Here is a 19,728-nt window from a genome sequence, read left to right as displayed (position 1 = left end):
GTTTCTCATATGGAAACGTTTCTGAATAACTATCCCTTAGAGGTTTACACATAATACAATTCTTACGGTGTACATATATTAATATGTTCTAAGTAACAAACTTTTAGAGGGTTATACACGTTACCAGTTTTACATATATTTATATGTTTTGAGTAACTAACCCTTATAGGGTTATTATATTACATCTACATATATAAATATTTTCTGTAGAATGACCTGAGCGATTGCAATTGTATCTCTCTTCAATAAGCTGCATGTGAAACGTCTTATATATAACTATATAAATAATCTATTATATGTCAATAGAATGTACAATCAGAAGCGAACTGCAGAGCAGTTAAAAAGGTACATCATATTGAGATACATCCAGCTATGTCCTTCTCCAAGTTGGCTCAGCAGTATGTCTACAAACTTACAATGCTAGAAATCGGGTTTCGATACTCCTGGTGACCAGCTGATTGTGTAACCTTGTGCTAAACTTCAAATAACATGTGAAACATGTGCTGCATATCGACAAATTATTATTAAATAACATTCTCATACGTTTAACTGATTTAGTAGGCATTTATTCATTCCACAGCCTTTGGTTTTTCACCGTGACCCCATTCTCTTACGTTACTTTGATAACCTGATTTTTTCTCTTGGTAAAATTATAAAGAAGGACTTCACCTCCTAGGTTCTTTTATTATCAACGTTATAAAGTAAGAAGGGCTTTACCTCCTAGGTTCTTTTATTATCAACGTTATAAAGTAAGAAGGACTTCACCTCCTAGGTTCTTTTATTACAAACGTTATAAAGTAAGAAGGACTTTACCTCCTAGGTTCTTTTATTACCAACGTTATAAAGTAAGAAGGACTTTACCTCCTAGGTTCTTTTATTACCAACGTTATAAAGTAAGAAGGACTTCACCTCCTAGGTTCTTTTATTACCAACGTTATAAAGTAAGAAGGACTTCACCTCCTAGGTTCTTTTATTACCAACGTTATAAAGCAAGGACTTCACCTCCTAGGTTCTTTTATTACCAACGTTATAAAGTAAGAAGGACTTCACTTCCTAGGTTCTTTTATTACCAACGTTATAAAGTAAGAAGGACTTCACCTCCTAGGTTCTTTTATTACCAACGTTATAAAGTAAGAAGGACTTCACTTCCTAGGTTCTTTTATTACCAACGTTATAAAGTAAGAAGGACTTCACTTCCTAGGTTCTTTTATTACCAACGTTATAAAGTAAAAAGGACTTCACCTCCTAGGTTCTTTTATTACCAACCTTATAAATTAAGGACTTCACCTCCTAGGTTCTTTTATTACCAACGTTATAAAGTAAGAAGGACTTCACTTCCTAGGTTCTTTTATTACCAACGTTATAAAGTAAGAAGGACTTCACCTCCTAGGTTCTTTTATTACCAACGTTATAAAGTAAGAAGGACTTCACCTCCTAGGTTCTTTTATTACCAACGTTATAAAGTAAGAAGGACTTTACCTCCTAGGTTCTTTTATTACCAACGTTATTGAGTGAGATTTCCAACTTACCTTCTCAATAGTTCCGTCGCGGCTCTGTCTTTCGAAGCATCCATTCTCCAAGTTCGACGATTAAACGAAAAAGATGTAACTCTGAGTTTACTAGCTGATCAGAGATCTCTTATCGGGCCCAAAGGCTACCGAAGCACGGAATAATGAAGACGATTACCCCGTCGCCATCGAGCGAGAAAGAGGACCCAAAATTAGCAGAAATTCTCTTTACTAGTTTGTCTCTACACCTGCAAATTGTGAGCAACTCTGAACGTTCATATAACTCGAGTGTCGGCGTTTATGATCTGTCGATTCCCTCCTTTCGACCAAGACTACACTATAATCTTAACTACATGAGGCGACAGCCACCAAACAACACGTAAGCCAGTCAAATCATGGAACTGGCAGATACGACACGCGGGCCAACTTTCAACTGTCACATAAGTTAATAGGGGGCGCTGCAATCATATGGTCGTTCTAGGTGCCATTCTCCCGTGCAGAATGTTAAACATTACTTCATATTATGTATGGTAGATTTAATTACCACAACGACAAATGCGAATTACCTCGCTGTACAAGACGAATTATAAATCTCTGTTCTTAGTGAGGCAATACAATCCCAAATATTTCCCAAGATTAAGTAAAAGCAAAGCAAAAAAATGTTACTGCTCATAGTCACGAATATATTATTTATTTTTGATCAAACACACACACACACACTGAGAACGATAAAACACAATTCTTGTCTAATCTCCATGGATCTAATAGAAAACATCGTTACAGTTGGTGATTACCTTTCTTAAATCTGCTAAACGTTATATTAGATATGTTGCTTAATGTGTGTAATAAAAATTACACAAATTCCAAGTTTCTGTTTAATATATCTTGTCTAATGTTTCAGCAAGGTTATAATATTTTATAAAGAAACGATTATATGGAAAACCAGCTTTTGTTTCAGATCTGATGGTACAGCTGATTACCATTATTAATTTCATATATCCTAATCTATGCAGGATTTGACACTAGAGCTGATTACTACTATTAAGTTTACATATTCTGATCTCTTCAGTATTTGACACTAGAGCTGATTACTACTAAGTTTACATATTCTGATCTCTTCAGTATTTGACACTAGAGCTGATTACTACTAAGTTTACATATTCTGATCTCTTCAGTATTTGACACTAGAGCTGATTACTACTAAGTTTACATATTCTGATCTCTTCAGTATTTGACACTAGAGCTGATTACTACTAAGTTTACATATTCTGATCTCTTCAGTATTTGACACTAGAGCTGATTACTACTAAGTTTACATATTCTGATCTCTTCAGTATTTGACACTAGAGCTGATTACTACTAAGTTTACATATTCTGATCTCTTCAGTATTTGACACTAGAGCTGATTACTACTAAGTTTACATATTCTGATCTCTTCAGTATTTGACACTAGAGCTGATTACTACTAAGTTTACATATTCTGATCTCTTCAGTATTTGACACTAGAGCTGATTACTACTAAGTTTACATATTCTGATCTCTTCAGTATTTGACACTAGAGCTGATTACTACTAAGTTTACATATTCTGATCTCTTCAGTATTTGACACTAGAGCTGATTACTACTAAGTTTACATATTCTGATCTCTTCAGTATTTGACACTAGAGCTGATTACTACTAAGTTTACATATTCTGATCTCTTCAGTATTTGACACTAGAGCTGATTACTACTAAGTTTACATATTCTGATCTCTTCAGTATTTGACACTAGAGCTGATTACTACTAAGTTTACATATTCTGATCTCTTCAGTATTTGACACTAGAGCTGATTACTATTAAGTTTACATATTCTGATCTCTTCAGTATTTGACACTAGAGCTGATTACTACTAAGTTTACATATTCTGATCTCTTCAGTATTTGACACTAGAGCTGATTACTACTAAGTTTACATATTCTGATCTCTTCAGTATTTGACACTAGAGCTGATTACTACTAAGTTTACATATTCTGATCTCTTCAGTATTTGACACTAGAGCTGATTACTACTAAGTTTACATATTCTGATCTCTTCAGTATTTGACACTAGAGCTGATTACTACTAAGTTTACATATTCTGATCTCTTCAGTATTTGACACTAGAGCTGATTACTATTAAGTTTACATATTCTGATCTCTTCAGTATTTGACACTAGAGCTGATTACTACTAAGTTTACATATTCTGATCTCTTCAGTATTTGACACTAGAGCTGATTACTACTAAGTTTACATATTCTGATCTCTTCAGTATTTGACACTAGAGCTGATTACTACTAAGTTTACATATTCTGATCTCTTCAGTATTTGACACTAGAGCTGATTACTACTAAGTTTACATATTCTGATCTCTTCAGTATTTGACACTAGAGCTGATTACTACTATTAAGTTTATATAAGAATAACACAAAATAATTCTAATCGCAGGCACAGATACCTTTCAGTCCAATACTCTGAGGCCTAACATTAGTTAAGTATTTAATGAGAATAAAGATATAACTGTAACTAGTGTTCATTGTTTGCTATATTTTCGTTAGACCTAACATTATCCTACTTAATACTATCCGTAAATAAACTTGTAATGTTATTCTACGAACGTGAGCTCTTCTTAAAACCTGTGATAAGCTGTTAATATGTTGTATAAAATGTTCGCTAAAGTAAGTTGGCATCGCCTTTCGTTTACATCCGTTGAAATGAACAGCGCGTGCATTTTTAGTACAAACAAAAACTGTGTGTTAATGTAATAGATGCAGTACTCAATATTAGAGATAAGGGAGGTTACATTTCGACAAAATTATCAAAACTAAAATTGGGAGTGAGACTTTCGTATGACTGAAAGTAAGAATACGAAGTTAGACATCTATCTATCTAAAGTGATCGCAAAGACTACAAGTACGATTTGTGAATTTGTTTTAACTTCTTGCTCAACTTAGTTGTAAAACTTACACTTAAAATAGTATTCCTGTCGTATAACAGCACTATGTGAGAAAGTGTGCCACATGGAAATGTGTTGCTTTGTCTCATGAAAGCTGTTATAATGTTCAGTTAATACCTAACCTTAAAGATACTTTTATCTCTCAAACATATTTATATGTTCTTCTGGACTTCAGAACTCTTTTAGTTAGAAACTATACCTTTTATATAGATATGTAATATTTACAGTAACCACGATGATAGTTTATGTGTGTTTTTATATAACAAAGCTATATCGGGATATATGCTATCCCAGCAGGGGACTCTACGACAGACACTGGTGAGCTGACAATACGTGTTTCCGTCAATATCAATGAATATTGTTTTAGCTTAGATATTTTAACACGTCTTTAACATTCCTAGCCCCCTTCCTAAAAGAAATTAATTAATAAGTAGATATAATGCCATTTTTCTATGTAACTCATTTAGTAGATCTGAAAATGAACATATATATATACATTTATTATTATCATTAGTTCTTCAAAATAGCAGTTAAACACAACTGTGCGCGTCAGAAATGCGTTCCACTTATTATGGACATAATAACACGAACAAAAGTTATTCTATATAGAACACGACGCAAAACTAAAGGTGTCTTAAAGGTGAACAAAAAACTACATCGTATAAATCATGAACACAAACTACATCGTATAAATCATGAACACAAACTACATCGTATAAATCATGAACACAAACTACATCGTTAAACCATGAACATAAACTACATTATTTAAAAGATAAACATAAAACTACATCGTATAAATCATGAACACAAACTGCATCGTATAAATCATGAACTCAAACTACATCGTATAAATCATGAACACAAACTGCATCGTATAAATCATGAACTCAAACTACATCGTATAAATCATGAACACAAATTGCATCGTATAAATCATGAACACAAACTACATCGTATAAATCATGAACACAAACTACATCGTATAAATCATGAACACAAACTACATCGTATAAATCATGAACACAAACTGCATCGTATAAATCATGAACACAAACTACATCGTATAAATCATGAACACAAACTACATCGTATAAATCATGAACACAAACTGCATCGTATAAATCATGAACACAAACTACATCGTATAAATCATGAACACAAACTGCATCGTATAAATCATGAACACAAACTACATCGTATAAATCATGAACACAAACTGCATCGTATAAATCATGAACACAAACTACATCGTATAAATCATGAACACAAACTACATCGTATAAATCATGAACACAAACTACATCGTATAAATCATGAACACAAACTACATCGTTAAACCATGAACATAAACTACATTATTTAAAAGATAAACATAAAACTACATCGTATAAATCATGAACACAAACTGCATCGTATAAATCATGAACACAAACTGCATCGTATAAATCATGAACACAAACTACATCGTTAAACCATGAACATAAACTACATTATTTAAAAGATAAACATAAAACTACATCGTACAAATCATGAACACAAACTGCATCGTATAAATCATGAACACAAACTACATCGTATAAATCATGAACACAAACTGCATCGTATAAATCATGAACACAAACTGCATCGTATAAATCATGAACACAAACTACATCGTTAAACCATGAACATAAACTACATTATTTAAAAGATAAACATAAAACTACATCGTATAAATCATGAACACAAACTGCATCGTATAAATCATGAACACAAACTACATCGTATAAATCATGAACACAAACTGCATCGTATAAATCATGAACACAAACTACATCGTATAAATCATGAACACAAACTACATCGTATAAATCATGAACACAAACTGCATCGTATAAATCATGAACACAAACTGCATCGTATAAATCATGAACACAAACTGCATCGTATAAATCATGAACACAAACTGCATCGTATAAATCATGAACTCAAACTACATCGTATAAATCATGAACACAAACTGCATCGTATAAATCATGAACTCAAACTACATCGTATAAATCATGAACACAAACTGCATCATATAAATCATGAACACAAACTACATCGTATAAATCATGAACACAAACTACATCGTATAAATCATGAACACAAACTACATCGTATAAATCATGAACACAAACTGCATCGTATAAATCATGAACACAAACTACATCGTATAAATCATGAACACAAACTGCATCGTATAAATCACGAACACAAACTACATCGTATAAATCATGAACACAAACTACATCGTATAAATCATGAACACAAACTACATCGTTAAACCAAGAACATAAACTACATTATTTAAAAGATAAACATAAAACTACATCGTATAAATCATGAACACAAACTGCATCGTATAAATCATGAACACAAACTGCATCGTATAAATCATGAACTCAAACTACATCGTATAAATCATGAACACAAACTACATCGTTAAACCATGAACATAAACTACATTATTTAAAAGATAAACATGAAACTACATCGTATAAATCATGAACACAAACTGCATCGTATAAATCATGAACACAAACTGCATCGTATAAATCATGAACTCAAACTACATCGTATAAATCATGAACTCAAACTACATCGTATAAATCATGAACAAAAAACTACATTATATATGCACCTGACCTGACGATGACCGAATAAGGTCGAAACGTTGTTCGCTCTTCAATGTAAAATATTCTCTCAACCCAAACGAGCCGTTTTTGCATATATATTACTAAGCTACATTGTACGGATCATGAACACAAATTACATTATATAAATCATGAACACAAACTCCATTGTTTAAAAGATTAACACAAAACTACATTGTTTAAATCATGAACACAAACTACATTGTATAAAAAATGAACACAAAACTACATTATTTAAAAAATGAACACAAATCTATATTGTTTAAACCATGAACACAAAACTACATTCTTTAAAACACGAACACAAAGCTAAATTATTTAAAATATGAACATAAAACTACACTTCTTAAGACATGAATACAAAAACTACTCACCCCACAGTAGCACAGCGCTAAGTCTGCGGGCTTACAACGCTAAAAACCGGGTTTCAATACCTGTGCAGAGCACAGATAACCCTTTGTGGAGCTTTGTGCTTAATTGCAAAACAAGAAAACTATTCTCTTAAGAAAACGAATTTAAAATACCACCATCTTCATCTGAAAAGAAAACACAAGCAAAAATATTATGATACTCACAGAGAAAATATTAACATTTTCTATCTTCTATCAATATAAATTTACATAAATCTAGATATTACCTTTACCACTAATGTATTTTTTACCAATAATCACCTTAACTATTAACATCACCTTCACCTTTTTACAACTAATGTCATCTTTACTACAACTCTGTGAAGTATTTCACTAAACATTATACGAAAATTGCCAAGTTTAGACTTATATTTTATCTGTTGTAACCGAAACAACTCATATGGGCAAAATGTAGCAAAGAGGAACAATAAACAATAAATAGAACAAATTAGATAAGTTAGGATGTAAATCCTGTTCCATACTTCTCTTAGTCAGATAAATTAAGGTGTAAATCCTGTTCTATACTTCTCTTAATCAGATCGGTTAAGGCGTAAATCCTGTTCTATACTTCTCTTACTTATATCGATTAAGGTGTAAATCCTGTTTCATACTTCTCTTAGTTAGATCGGTTAAGGTGTAAATCCTGTTCCATACTTCTCTTAGTCATATAGGTTAAGGTGTAGATCCTGTTCCATACTTCTCTTAGTTAGATCGGTTAAGGTGTAAATCCTGTTCCATAGTTCTCTTAGTCAGATCGGTTAAGGTGTAAATCCTGTTCCATACTTCTCTTACTTAGGTCGGTTAAGGTGTAAATCCTGTTCCATACTTCTCTTAGTTAGATCGGTTAAGGTGTAAATCCTGTTCCATACTTCTCTTAGTCATATAGGTTAAGGTGTAGATCCTGTTCCATACTTCTCTTAGTTAGATCGGTTAAGGTGTAAATCCTGTTCCATAGTTCTCTTAGTTAGATCGGTTAAGGTGTAAATCCTGTTCCATACTTCTCTTAGTTAGATCGGTTAAGGTGTAAATCCTGTTCCATACTTCTCTTAGTCATATAGGTTAAGGTGTAAATCCTGTTCCATACTTCTCTTAGTCATATAGGTTAAGGTGTAGATCCTGTTCCATACTTCTCTTAGTTAGATCGGTTAAGGTGTAAATCCTGTTCCATAGTTCTCTTAGTTAGATCGGTTAAGGTGTAAATCCTGTTCCATACTTCTCTTACTTAGGTCGGTTAAGGTGTAAATCCTGTTCCATACTTCTCTTAGTTAGATCGGCTAAGGTGTAAATCCTGTTCCATACTCTCTTAGTTAGATCGGTTAAGGTGTAAATCCTGTTCCATACTTCTCTTACTTATATCGGTTAAGGTGTAAATTCTGTTCCATACTTCTCTTAGTCATATAGGTTAAGGTGTAAATTCTGTTCCATACTTCTCTTACTTATATCGGTTAAGGTATAAATACTGTTTCATACTTCTCTTAGTTATATCGGCTAAGGTGTAAATCCTGTTCCATACTTCTCTTACTTATATCGGTTAAGGTGTAAATTCTGTTCCATACTTCTCTTACTTATATCGGTTAAGGTATAAATACTGTTTCATACTTCTCTTACTTATATCGGTTAAGGTGTAAATTCTGTTCCATACTTCTCTTACTTATATCGGTTAAGGTGTAAATTCTGTTCCATACTTCTCTTAGTTAGGTGACGTAACAACGAGGGTTAGGTGACCTACATAAGAAATTTTATGTTAGAAACATAAATAATTTTCTATAAAATCACTTATAAAATTGAGGTTGACGGGTATGCATCTCATAGAAAGTCTGAACATCTTACTTAAACATCTGAGAGCTGTTGAGATTGATAAGTGTTCTATACTTACACTGAGTTATGATCAGTGACTGGAGGCCATATACTAAGTATATTGAAAAGACTTGAAAAATTATAATGTCATATATTGACATCGAATCGTTCATCTAATAGAAAAACAAAGTGATCTTGGTGTAATGTGTTTTTATACATTACAAGTAACGCAAAATATGAACAAAATTTGCTGTTTCAGCCTGAAACTCGTATATCGCATTACAGGTAATCTGTTAAACACTATAAAGTTTCACCAGCTTCCCTTCTTTATCAAGACCTTCTTCCCGTAAAGAAACCTATTCTATTTCTATAAGGCAGTTGGCGTCCATTTTCGCCTTTGTTTTATCGATTGCAGAGTATGAGATTGTGCAATAAGGAGATTTGTTGTCATGAGAAATAACATACTCGAAGAAGAGATTCAAGTATAAACTGCCAGACGATATTGTCAGTTTTGTCCTTTTTCGTGTTTCATAATACTAAAACTTAAGTGATCCCTGAAGAAGATAAAAGTACATCCCGGAACTTAAATTCCAATATATGCTGCGGCTTAGATTTCTTTCTTCGTTTTCGTTTTTCAAAGAACTAGCGGCTTGTAGACGTTTTTATCGATGGAAAGGACGACAACAAAAGATAAAAAGAACATAGTGGACTGAAGCTCAAAAGACATTCTTTGCCTACAAGTACGTTCTTGAGCATGATTCGAAGAGGTAGATGGGCTTTCTTAACAACATCTAAAACCCATTAGGTCATTCATTCACATTACGTTATACGTTTCTCTTCAATCTAAAAGACCTGTTACAAAGAATATTCAATGTTTACCAGTAATGGCAGATACGCTTAACATAAACATTCCTTTACACAGGTTTCAAGATAAACGTGTTAGCATAATAATCCCTACAGAGGGTTATGGGGTTAAAAACGTACCACAACCTAACTTACTGAGAATTGTCAGAATGGAAAAATTCATATAATTCTTCCTTCATAAGGTTGTAGATTAAAAACATTAGTATGTAATTATTAATCTTTCCTAATTTCTACAGTTAGTATAATCCTTCGTGTATAGAATTGTCATGTTATTGCAGTTAGTACAATCCTTCCTGTATAGAATTGCCATGTTATTACACTTAGTAGAACTCTTCCTATATAGAGTTGTCATGTTATTACCGTTAACAGAACCCGTCCTTCATAAAGTTGTCATGTCATTACCGTTAATAGAACCCGTCCTTCATAAAGTTGTCATGTCGTTACCGTTAGTAGAACCCTTCCTGTGTAGAGTGTTTATGTCACTGCCGTTAGTAGAACCCTTCCTGTGTAGTGTTTATGTCACTGCCGTTAGTAGAATACTTCCTGTACAGAGTGTTTATGTCACTGCCGTTAGTAGAACCCTTCCTGTGCAGAGTGTTTATGTCACTGCCTTTAGTAGAACCCTTCCTGTGTAGAGTGTTTATGTCACTGCCGTTAGTAGAATACTTCCTGTACAGAGTGTTTATGTCACTGCCGTTAGTAGAATCCTTCCTGTGTAGTGTTTATGTCACTGCCTTTAGTAGAACCCTTCCTGTGTAGAGTGTTTATGTCACTGCCTTTAGTAGAACCCTTCCTGTGCAGAGTGTTTATGTCACTGCCGTTAGTAGAACCCTTCCTGTGCAGAGTTTTCATGTTACTGCCGTTAGTAGAACCCTTCCTGTGCAGAGTTTTCATGTCACTGCCGTTAGTAGAATCCTTCCTGTGCAGAGTTTTGATGTCACTGCCGTTAGTAGAACCCTTCCTATGCAGAGCTGTGTGGTCAGTTAACTAAAGCATGTTAAAATAGTAACACGGTGTTTCCTACTGAACTCTTGGACCATGTTTCTCAGTAAGCTACTTCTTCCTGATTAATTGACATATTTCAAGGTATGTTTTCGTGATTAACTTGAATGTCTCAAGGGCTAAACTCCTAAGTGATAAATCAAACTTCTGAGTAACGTAAGTTTTCCTAATTAAGCTCCTCGGTAAACTGCATTTCTCGAATTAAATAAAATGTTCATTTATTAAACTTTTTTGTGTTTTACAATTCTTCAATATTAGCTAAAATATATCAATGATAAGCCAATGAAGACTATATATCTTCCCAATTAACTAATCTTGGGTTAAAGTTCTAATTAACTACTTCTTTTATAACTAATTGAAATGTCTCTTGATTTAAGTTTTAAAATTACTTGGTTTTTCCTGATTATTTAAAGTATTTCATTAATTAAGATTCAGTCTAACATATCTTTTATTGACCAATATAAATGGAGTACATATTCGTTATAAACTCAATTCTCTCAAGGTTTACGTTTCTAAATCATGTATTTTTTCCCAATTAACTGAAATGTTTACTGGGTTTGATTTCTAGTTATCCTACATTTTTCCTGATTAACTGTAGTTAAATGAGTTTCGAGTTTATTCTTTTATCTCTCTTATGAAAACAACTCTTAGTTTTTCTGTGTGCTGCATGCTCGTGCACTTGTGGCTTTGTTTATTAATTCGTTGAATGTACCAGTAGATATATATATAAGTCCAGCTTTTTAGGTTTAGCCAATCTATTCTGAATGTTCTCCTTTGGAAATAACTTTTTGGATGAGAATGTTGTTCACGACTTGTTGGGTTTGGTTTCGAAGATTTTTGCTCGAGTTGTTCAACCTTCATGGAGGATGTTGCTTGATTTCAGAAAAACAAACATAATCTTTCACCCATGGAGTTCATGTATTGACATATGTTTGGAAATTTGTCGTAAACAATGTATGCAGATATTAAACACGTCTGTCGAGACGCGAGGGTTCGCATCTCCTTAGACACGCCATTTAGTCATTTATAGGAAGCTTAATTAGCTCTTTACAAAACGAGAGCATCTGTAACATCTGCTAAGTAACACTTTTTAGTCAGCTAACTTGTATTTCTCCTGGAAGATACGCAAACCAACATATTATGAACAAGCTCAACCATGAGTTAAAATAACACATTTTCTTTAACCCTAAAATCTTCTTGATTAAAATAGTTATTAATTAAATTAGTAAAAATCATTACTTAATCAAGCCAACCTTAAACCCAGAAATATTTCCTGAAATATCCTATTTCTTCATACTTAAATCAAGAGATCGTTTGGTTGAAAGGTCAATCTTTTGAACTCGTTTGATCAGGTCTATTAATTATAAACCGAACTGGCAATCGCAAAAAAAAACCCTCCTGGGTGTTAAACTATTATATGTGTTATTAGATGCTTCAATGAGGATAAATTAAACTGCGTAATATATTGAAAGAGAGATCGAAAAAAATTGTATTAACTATTATTAAGAACAATCAATGCACAGAGACGATGAAAAAGATATGGGGAGGCGGATATTACCTCTTCGCGTTTCGCCCAGTAACAGCCCTTTATATAGTCGTGAGCTTCAAAAGCAAACAGAACAAAAACAAAACAACTAATAGTGGAGTCACGTATTAAAATCATCCGTCTTGTTCAACGGTTATTACGTAAGATACCTCAAGCTCAAAAAATATTTTTATGAATCTCACTTATTGTTTATTTCATGCCATAAGTTCTATTTTTTTTTTTTTATTGCAGAGGAGGGCCAAAAAATCGAAAGTTATGTCGTTTTGTTTTTTTTTATTGGTTGACATAAAAATGTTAGCAGCCAATCGAAGAATTTCGGAAGTTTCTGTTAAATATCAATCTTCCGGAAACTTGGTTTTCCATTCTGGTATTGTGAACAATCAAAAGACTAGAAACTTATACTGATTTCATGTTTTATTGGCTGCTTAAATGAGGGTTGGAGACATGAATTACTTCAACTACTTAGTGGGATATTTTCCTTTGTTTTGAATTTCACGAAAAGCTACACGAGAAATATCTGCGCTAGCCGTCCCTAATTTAGCAGTGTAAGAGTAGAGGGAAGGTAGCTAGTCATCACCACCCACCGCCAACTCTTGGGTTCTTTTTGTGCCAAAGCATAGCGGAATTGATCGTAACATAATAACGCCCCAACGGCTGAAAAGGGGAGAATATGTTTGGTGAGATGACAATTCGAACCCGGGACCCTCATAATGCAAGTCGAGCGCCCTAAGCACGCGGCACTGCTTAGTCGAAAGAGAGAGAAATAATTAATGAAAACAAATGTATTTCCTTATTATATGTGATTAATAAACAATAACACAAGAAAAGAAAAAGATGACTCACAAATTATTTCCTTTGATCTGGTTCAAAGCAGAGCAGCGTGATAGTGGATGTTTTAAACACATCCTTGATCTAATGTTATTATAAACAATACAAAACAAAATACGCTCGTGCGTGGTGAATAACCTTAATAAATGTCTCTAGATGGATCAGCGGTATGTTTACAGACTCACAACGCTAAGATGTGGGGCTTGATCCCCGAGGTAGACACAGCAGGTAGGCCCGGCATGGCCAAGCGCGTAAGGCGTGCGACTCGTAATCCGAGGGTCGCGGGTTCGCGCCCGCGTCGCGCTAAACATGCTCGCCCTCCCAGCCGTGGGGGCGTTATAATGTACGGTCAATCCCACTATTCGTTGGTAAAAGAGTAACCCAAGAGTTAGCGGTGGGTTGTGATGACTAGCTGCCTTCCCTCTAGTCTTACACTGCTAAATTAGGGACGGCTAGCACAGATAGCCCTTGAGTAGCTTTGTGCGAAATTCAAAAACAAACAAACAAGCCACAGCAGGTAACGTAATAAAAGTCTGGAACTCCTCAGTAATGTCACATCTCATTTCGTAAATGATTGTATAACTATTACTTCATAACATGTCTATATAAAGAAAGGTTCATGGCTGAGAACGAGCCCTGGTGGCCTGAGCTATTAGTAAACTGAAGATTAATTAATTTAATTCAGACAGATGTATTAGTACCGCTCTTCCACTCAACAGTAACGTCATGTTAAATTCTACGTTTGAAAACTCGGAATATTTTCAGGGAGAATGCGATTCAGTTGGGAGTTTGAAGAAATTAATTTCCATTTGTAGTTTTCCGAAACTCAGAGTTACCTAACTGGGATTTCAATGGTTTCCCTGGGCTGTTGAAAACAATTAATTACGCATTAATTAGTTTTGAATGAATGCAAGTTCTTATTTTGTGTGTCATGTCGAGAATAAATCAATAATTCCGTAATAACAGCGAACACAAGTCGTCAAGAGGTCCAGCAAGTTAATACAAGCTGAATTCTTTCAACATTCTTATCCTTATTCAGTGCTCATGTTTTTACATAAATTTGCGTTTAGTTTAATATAGTTAGCTATTGATATTGTATATTGTCATTAACAAACAAATATTTGTATTATTAATGCGTAAGTAATAACTTAAAAAAGGGTGTAGTTCTTAATAATACATAATTATCGTTATAATGCAAGAAAACACTGATTAACAGTATATGATTCAATTTTAATAAAAGGATATACTGCCTATTAACACAAGAGTCATACTTTAACAGCAGGGTATAATGTTTAATATGGCTGATTGCAATGATGATGTAATGATTGAGACGCTTTGTGAAATATCTATAACATAGATTAGTTTTAAACACGAGAATCAGCTATCTGGTAAGATAATGAAAGAGTATTGAGAGGACATATTTTAATTTAGTCAAGTACTTGGAACAGTGCTAGCGGTCACGTATACTAACGTATTAGGGAGATTAGCTGTGAAATTGCACAATTAAGTTTATTTCTACGTTGGGTCTTCTACCGTTAACAAAGCAGTTTCTTTGAAACGTCTTAGGCCTATAACTTACAACAGTGTTCGAGCTTGTACAAACGTTAAGTTTATGCTGCTTAATAGTAAAGGACTCATAACTTTAACAGAAGGAGGTAAGGCTTAATGGTAAACAACACAAAGTATTAATATTTACAAGAAATTTACTCTCTTATTGAATTCTATGTTTATTTATTTAAAACAAGTTTACGCTGATCTTATGTCTATGACACAGACAGGACTCGTCATTTGCATTGTTTGATAATTCCATAAAAAACAAAAAAGCGTTAAGATCAACCATGTTTACAATTAAAGAATGAATCTGCAATAAGTGGTCAGAGGATTAATCGGGTTTGTCTGTTTAAGCCAGTATAAACGTTTAATTATGAATCCATAATCAATTATTAGAAGGGACTAATTACAATGATGGAAAAATTTATTGCATTACCTAATTTTTCACACTTTCCATCGGAATCACTGTCTTTTTTGAGGCCCTAACGCTTGTAGGTGCAAATGTATTTCATGAATGATGCAATACCGTCTAATTATTATATCTACAGCTCTACAGATTGTCTAGGTATTACATTAGCCGTTTTATTTTTGCTATAAATGCAGGTTCTTACTGAGAATCAGTTTAGAAGTCTATTTCCTACAACGTGCATGTGATGTTACTATAGACAAGGGCTGCGATTTGACAGCATTGTAAAAAAGTCTCATTGTTTCTCTGAGCGAAAGGTGATTTCTGACAAGGCTGGTTGCTAGAAGAATTAAACTGAGCCACTTTAGCAACAAAGCTTCCATAGAAGATGGTGGTTGTGTTTGGAAACCCAAGAGCCTATAAGATCGCCGTCTATCATCCACAGACCTCAAAAGAGCACATCAGAAAATTTAGAGGTCACAATCGTCGTGCGCACCTTCCTGACTCAGCCAATACCCCAGTAAGACAGCTGAAAAAGAAATCCTTCTTCAACAACAAGATGAAAAAGTTGAGGCTCAAATTAACCACATAGCGAGTTGTCTGGACTAAAGTACTGTGAAACCAAGTATATTTCCTAGACGAATCATCATTCAACTTGCACTAGTCTGATGTGCATTTTGTACGACGTCGATGTAGAAAAGAATTTCATCAAATGTGTTTGAACCCAACTGTGATGTATCCACAGGGTCAGGTATTGTGAACGTGTATCTTTGGCCAGGATATGGGACTCCTCCTTTTGGTGAGAGACACTGCCCATGCAAACAAATACATCGAGATTCTCGAGTCGCGGTTAAAGCCAACAATTAATGATCACTTCGGTGTAACTGACCAGTGCATATTCCATTATGACTCTTTTCCATGCCACAGGGCTAAAAAGGTTATTAATATTTATGCACTTTGTGCAGTACACATAATATAAATGTCACTCAACTTATTTCACCACTTGAAGTGAAGAACTATATTTGAAGGGAGAGGATTAAGACATTAGGTTGACTCGACAACAGCCCAGATCTCAACCCAACTGAAAACTCTTGGAATTTAATGGGATACAAAGTGCAAAAGAAGAGAGCTATAAGTACCTTGAAACTTTAGAAAGCCCTAATATGTGTGTGGCATCAATAACTCGCATCTGATTATAACAGTCCGTCGTGCACTCTATAAAGGTCAGAAGGGGCACAACCTAATATTAAAATAAGATACAGACGTGAACACAACATTAGTGGTATTATATTTAAACCTAGGTTTTCTTACTCAGGGAACAGTTTAGTATTCGTTGATCATCTGCTGTATTAAGTTTGTTGTGGTTCACTTAGTAATCGAGATACGTGTATGTATTTAACTGACTGAAACGTGAGCTAGTTCACGATACACAATGTCCATAACCGCTTTACACTAGTTCTAACATTTTCTAGGTCTGTCCATATGGCCTTGTGGATATGTTTTACTGTGAATCTGTAACTAATGTTTACAGAGGGAGTAATTAGAACTGTCTCTATGGCTTTGTGGATGTTTTATTGTGAATCTGTAACCAATGTTTACAGAGGGAGTAATTAGAACTGTCTCTATGGCTTTGTGGATGTTTTATTGTGAATCTGTAACCAATGTTTACAGAGGGAGTAATTAGATCTGTCTCTATGGCTTTGTGGATGTTTTATTGTGAATCTGTAACCAATGTTTACAGAGGGAGTAATTAGAACTGTCTCTATGGCTTTGTGGATGTTTTATTGTGAATCTGTAACCAATGTTTACAGAGGGAGTAATTAGATCTGTCTCTATGGCTTTGTGGATGTTTTATTGTGAATCTGTAACCAATGTTTACAGAGGGAGTAATTAGAACTGTCTCTATAACTTTGTGGATATGTTTTATTGTGAATCTGTAACTAATGTTTACAGAGGGAGTAATTAGAACTGTCTCTATGGCTTTGGGGATGTTTTATTCTGAATCTGTAACCAATGTTTACAGAGGGAGTAATTAGAACTGTCTCTATGGCTTTGTGGATGTTTTATTGTGAATCTGTAACTAATGTTTACAGAGGGAGTAATTAGATCTGTCTATATAGCTTTGTGGATGTTTTATTGTGAATCTGTAACCAATGTTTACAGAGGGAGTAATTAGATCTGTCCATATGAGTTAGTGTAAAGGTTTTCTTTGCGGAGATCTTGCTGGTTTCATAGCAAATATAATAAACACATTATTTCATACAAGTTAACTGTTACGTTCGAGGCAGTGCTTGCTTTTATTTTGTGAAACTATATCTTTGAAATGAGGAATGCACATCTGAAATATATAACTGAAATAAAAAAATGTCATTACATATGAAATAGAAAACTCTAGCTGTTCTTATGACTCGTCTTTTACCACGTGTCTTCACTTCAACCCTTCATTTTTGTCTTTCATAGTTTCTCTTTGCAACTAAGTTATTTTCTTTAAAACATAAATCTACATTACTACGACGTTTTAATAGCCATCAAATTACATTATTAGGAATGATAGTTCTCTGTAAAATATATACTTTCCAGGTTCTCACAAAATGGGCAGATTTAGTGTTTCGATTATTCGGGACCTTTGTTATGACATTCGATGCAAGACAGATCAGTTGTTTACTTAACTTGTTGGAAGAAGACATCCTTAACCCTTAATATAACGTCTTGTTTGCACACCGTCTACTACCGAAGTGATGCACGTATGGAGTTATTATGAGTAATTTTCTATTTTCTTAGTGTGTGAAACATTGAACTGACCAAAAAAAGTGAAAAGTGGTCAAATTACTCCGTTTCTTTATAAGTATAAAAAAAAGTAACGCAGTGAATGAGGAAAATTGCAGTACTGGTTGTATGTTCCCACAATCTTTTGTATAACTTACTTATTATTAAGACTTTTGTATAACTTACTTATTATTAAGACTATGTAACCAAGAGACCATGCCATGCTAGATGGTTAAGGCGCCCAATTCGCAATCTGGGTGGAAAATTTGAATCCCTGTTATAGAAAATCATCATACTTTAAATCGTGGAGGCGTCGGAAAATGACGACCAATCCCACTGTTCATTGGTAAAAGAATATCCCAAGAGTTATTGACAGATGATGTTGGTTACTTCCTTCTCTCTAGCCTACAACTGCTGAATTCATGACGGTTAATGCATTCGTGCAGCTTTGCGCGAAATTCGAAACCAGCCAAGATATGTGTAACGAACTTACTTGGTGCCGAAATAGTTTGGAAGAGGTACATAAAAAAAACCCGTAAGCATAACCCAATCCTTTTACAAGCACACGTTTATATATGGAACAGTGCATACATTTTCCTCTACTCTTGAAAAACCTAACATTCTGAGATATAAGGGTGCAACAATTACTAGTTAATAGTTCAGTTTAAAAGTCTATAAATAAATACATGAATCATTATTTTATTTTACATTTATTACATTCTGAGAAACCAGCTAGCTTTGAAATATTGCAGACAAATATCTCTTAAAAATCCATGTTGATATGACAAGCAATAGGCAAAATATGAAAAACTGTACCACACTGCACGTATTTCGTTGTACATCCTAAAATAAACTTGGCACTTGGAGACTTACTTATTCATAAACGTGGCAGTGAAATAGTTAAGCTGAGACTTCATCTGATAATTTGCGTTAGGAGACATCGTGGTTTACTGACAGCAGAATATTGTGTTCCTAAATAGCTGTGTATTTTGTCATTGCACTCTCAAATTTTAGTACAAAAGATATATATTAATGTTTTACTTATCTTTGTAAACTTTTCTGACTAAGATCAGAGGAAACGTGTGGAATTTATCTATTTTAATCATTTATTTTTCGGTTTCAGTTTCACTGTTCACTTCCTTCTTGACTGTACGGTACAGCTGACGCGTCGACATTAATTAAATTCAAATTGCGCTGATATACAATTAACTGCTTCAAAACTTGTGTATGTTCAGACTCTCGCTTGAATTACACTTCCAGACAGATGTCACGTCGACTCGATTTTTTATGCAGGGAATTGCGTGGATACTAAACTTGCATGTTAGAATTACGAGTAAGAAACTTTAAGATTATTTTAGAATGCTAAACTGAAGGAGTATTCTCGTTCTGTCATGTGA

The 19,728-nt window shown here is 34.0% G+C and overlaps 1 protein-coding gene across 1 annotated transcript in view; it reads right to left on the bottom strand.

Moving 5' to 3' along the window:
* The window catches only part of LOC143230053 (delta-sarcoglycan-like), a 121,508-nt gene extending 119,590 nt beyond the window's left edge, over positions 1-1,918 (bottom strand). The window contains exon 1 of the mRNA XM_076463049.1: positions 1,530-1,918. Coding sequence (XP_076319164.1) covers positions 1,530-1,573 — 44 coding nt within the window. The 5' untranslated portion in view covers positions 1,574-1,918. The remainder of the gene's footprint in view (positions 1-1,529) is intronic.
* Between the last annotated feature and the right edge of the window lie 17,810 nt (positions 1,919-19,728).

This window comes from Tachypleus tridentatus, chromosome 10, assembly GCF_004210375.1.
Source record: "Tachypleus tridentatus isolate NWPU-2018 chromosome 10, ASM421037v1, whole genome shotgun sequence".
In the NCBI taxonomy this organism is placed as follows: Eukaryota; Metazoa; Arthropoda; class Merostomata; order Xiphosura; family Limulidae; genus Tachypleus; species Tachypleus tridentatus.
The sequence above is the reverse complement of the archived record's forward strand: the minus strand, read 5'-3'. Positions and strand labels throughout refer to the sequence as shown.